This window comes from Bufo bufo, chromosome 7 (genome assembly GCF_905171765.1).
Source record: "Bufo bufo chromosome 7, aBufBuf1.1, whole genome shotgun sequence".
NCBI lineage: Eukaryota > Metazoa > Chordata > Amphibia > Anura > Bufonidae > Bufo > Bufo bufo.
In genome coordinates, this window is record NC_053395.1 from 3,493,329 (window position 1) to 3,496,805 (window position 3,477).

A 3,477-nucleotide genomic window follows, 5' to 3' on the forward strand; every position below is an offset into this window, starting at 1 on the left:
GGACTGTGGTGGACCCACCATTGTTATCTGTCCAGAATCGCAGTGTAGCGAGGGGCGCCCACTCTTCTTTATACAGTCAATGTGTCTGGACTGAAGGATAATAATGAAATGCTTCCAATGTCTTCTAGGACAAACTCCTCCACAAGAAGAATGATAAATGCCCTACAGGTAGCTTAAAGGTGAGTAAGAAGTGATGGGGTGACGAAGCATTCTGCATAGGGAGCTGAACAGTTCTCCTACCCCTCCCCGATAGAAATAGAAAGTGATTCTGATATTGGGCGTGGAATAATGAAAGGTCCAGAGTCCAGACTTGTTACGGATCAGTTGGAAAATGATTGACAAACTGATTTATCTGAACTGTAAAACTGAAGTTTAGTTTTACCACCACAATGAATGTAACAATCTGGATTTTGAATGTTTCCTATGACTTATTGGGAATCAGGAAACATCTCTTCTGCTGGCCAATTGGCCAATTGCCTGCATTTTTTAAACTTTTCAATTTTTTTTAAAGCTTAGTGAAGTTATTGTCTAATTTGAACATGCTCAGAGAGGCATATAGAGACATCATAACTCTTCTCCATCTTCGCTCCTATCCTGATACTTGGTGGGTCCATGTTGGTCTCTGCTTCCTGACACATCGGGAATGTCTGCTCAGCCCATCATTGGTTGCAATGGTGACCCACCTCAGACAGGTGATTGGCTGAGCGGACATTTCCTATGTGTTGGGAAGAATCAGGACTTGGCAAGCCTCAGAATGGGAGTGGTAGTCGATCAGTGGGGAGGAGTACGACTTTTTTATGCCACTTCAAACCTTCAAAATAATAATAAGCGGCTGGAATGATTGAAAATTTAAAATGTTCTCTGATTTTTGTTTATTTGTATTGAAGGACCAAAAAAACAGGAAAAAGGACAAGGTAAGAACATCTGGGACAATGGTCTTCTGTAACATCAAGTACAGGAGTACGGTTGGTCTCATTCCATTCTGTTGATCTTGGATAGCATGGGCATGGTTTTATACTGATATCCGATCACAATGAGTCTGCAGTAGAATACTGTGCCTGGCTCAGGAGACATATCCATAGATGTTTCCATCATAAGATTATGGACCAACAAATTGCCCCCTGCCTTCTTTATACTGTTACCAACCAGGTTGTAGGTTCTTTAGAAGGAACTTGGTGAAACATTGTGTAGGAAATGTCAGAACGGAACCGTTTTCTCTAAATTTAGTCATATTCATAATTGTTCACAAGTGACAGAGAGGAATCCTTCTGTGGTGGAAAACTCTCAATGTAGAAATATATAAAAATATCCATACCCAGAACCAAAACAGTGAAGAGTTGTAATGCAGTGGACACAATCTACCATGAATATTTTCTATCTTGTAGATTGTGTTCGGAAGTATTATTGGTCTCATCGTCCTGTTGATCATCGTGTTGATTATCGTGCTGTCTGTTACTGTCTGAAGAAGTCACCATCTATCAAATCTAAAATCACTAAATGTAGAGAGCCATCATTACAACTAGAAGCTCATCCTCACACCAGGAACTCATCATCATTATCAGGAGCTCATTGTTATTACCAGAGGCTCATCATCATTACCAAGAGGTTATCGTCATTACCAGGGGCTCATCATCATCACCAGGAGCTCATTATCATCATCATTATTACTTATCTTTACCAGGGACTCACCATTATTGTTACCAGGGGTCATCATCTGTACCAGGGGTCATCATCTGTACCAGGGGTCATCAACTGTACCAGGGGTCATCATCTGTACCAGGGCTCATCATCATTACCAGGAGCTCATCATCATTACCAGGGGTCATCATCATTACCAGAGGTCATCATCATTACCAAGAGCTCATCATCATTACCAGGAGCTCATCATCAGTACTGGAGCTCATCATCAGTACCAGAAGCTCATCATCAGTACCAGGAGCTCATCATCAGTACCAGGAGCTCATCATCAGTACCAGGAGCTCATCATCAGTACCTGGAGCTCATCATCAGTACCAGTAGCTCATCATCATTACCAGGAGCTCATCATCATTACCAGGGGGTCATCATCATCATTACCAGGCGTCAACTCGTCATCATCATCATTACCAGAAGCTCATCATCATTACTAGGGCTCATCATCATTACCAGGGCTCATCATCATTACCAGGAGCTCATCACTATCAATACCAGGGATATTAATCATCATTACCAGGGGCTCATTGTCATTACCAGGGCTCATCACCTTTACCAGGGGGTCATCATCATCATTACCAGGCGTCAACTCGTCATCATCATCATTACCTGGAGCTCATCACCTTTACCAGGGGGTCATCGCATTACCAGGAAATCATAATTGTTTCCAGAGATCACCATCATTAGTGTTGAGCGAATCGAAGTCAAACAAATTGACTTTGATATTAATTTCAGGAAAAATTTTGTTTGCCGCGAAGCTAAATTTCCTTGTGTTTTGTGGTAACCAATCAATTTTTCCTGAAATGGCAGTAAAAAAAATACATACTCACCTCATCCATGCTGTTGCGGCCATCTTGATTGACAATACAGTGCAAAATCTCATGAGAGTTGACTTGTGACATCATCACGCCAGAGCGCTAGCCAGGCACAGTGACGTCATCAGTCATGGCGTCATCATGTCACTGCGCAAGAATTTGCATGATGCCTTCAATCAGGATGGACGCGACGGCCTCTCGCCGAGCAAATGGATAAGGTGAGTATGTTTTTTCTTAACTTGATTAACCCCTGAAAGGCCTGAATTGTAGCATCAGGTGCTGCGATCAACAATGAGCGCGGCATCTGAGGGGTTTAAAGATGGGGGCGGAGCAATCGCCGTTCTCCGTCATTGCGTCTGCTGCATACAAAGGAATGCGCTTCATGATAAAGTTCATAACAAAGAAAATTACTTTGTGAAATTCCGCGAAGCAGCCAAATTACATTTTTCATAACTTTGCTCACTAAAAGTCTTGTCTAGAAGTAATCTTCAGGACCAGAGGGTCATCATGAGGACTAACGGTTACCGTAAGGACCAGAAGGCCTCTGAATGCCTGTTGAGGGGCCCTCAGAGCTGATGCCACCAGTTTTCCAGGATGTATTTGGCAGCTGTTTAGATGATATTTTTGCGCAGTTCTTGTCACAGTCATTGGCTGCGGTGTAATACTGTATCTCTATTTTTATAGAATAAATATTTCCTGGCTGCTCAGTGTCGCCTGTTACTATTCACCTCGGATACTGATGTCGGGGGCAGCGATGGTGACACCTCTCCATCTGTCTACTATAATGCATGGCCCTGACATAGATCCCTAGACACAGTATACACACATGCACGATATATGCACCATATGTATCTACACAGTGCACATGCTGATACGTTACAGATCACTTTACAAAGTTCCCCTGACATGGTCCACGTACAATCATCAGCCTCGATATTACTAATTAGAGCAGCTCTTGTGCATCTCATGA

The 3,477-nt window shown here is 42.7% G+C and overlaps 1 protein-coding gene across 1 annotated transcript; it reads left to right on the forward strand.

The window, feature by feature from the left end:
- The first annotated feature begins 643 nt into the window (after positions 1–643).
- On the forward strand, positions 644–2,129 carry LOC121007883. Its single transcript, XM_040440154.1, has 4 exons — positions 644–692; positions 888–914; positions 1,386–1,583; positions 1,624–2,129. Exons 1-4 carry the CDS (start codon positions 644–646, stop codon positions 2,127–2,129), a joined length of 780 nt encoding a protein of 259 aa, XP_040296088.1.
- The last annotated feature ends 1,348 nt before the right edge of the window (positions 2,130–3,477 follow it).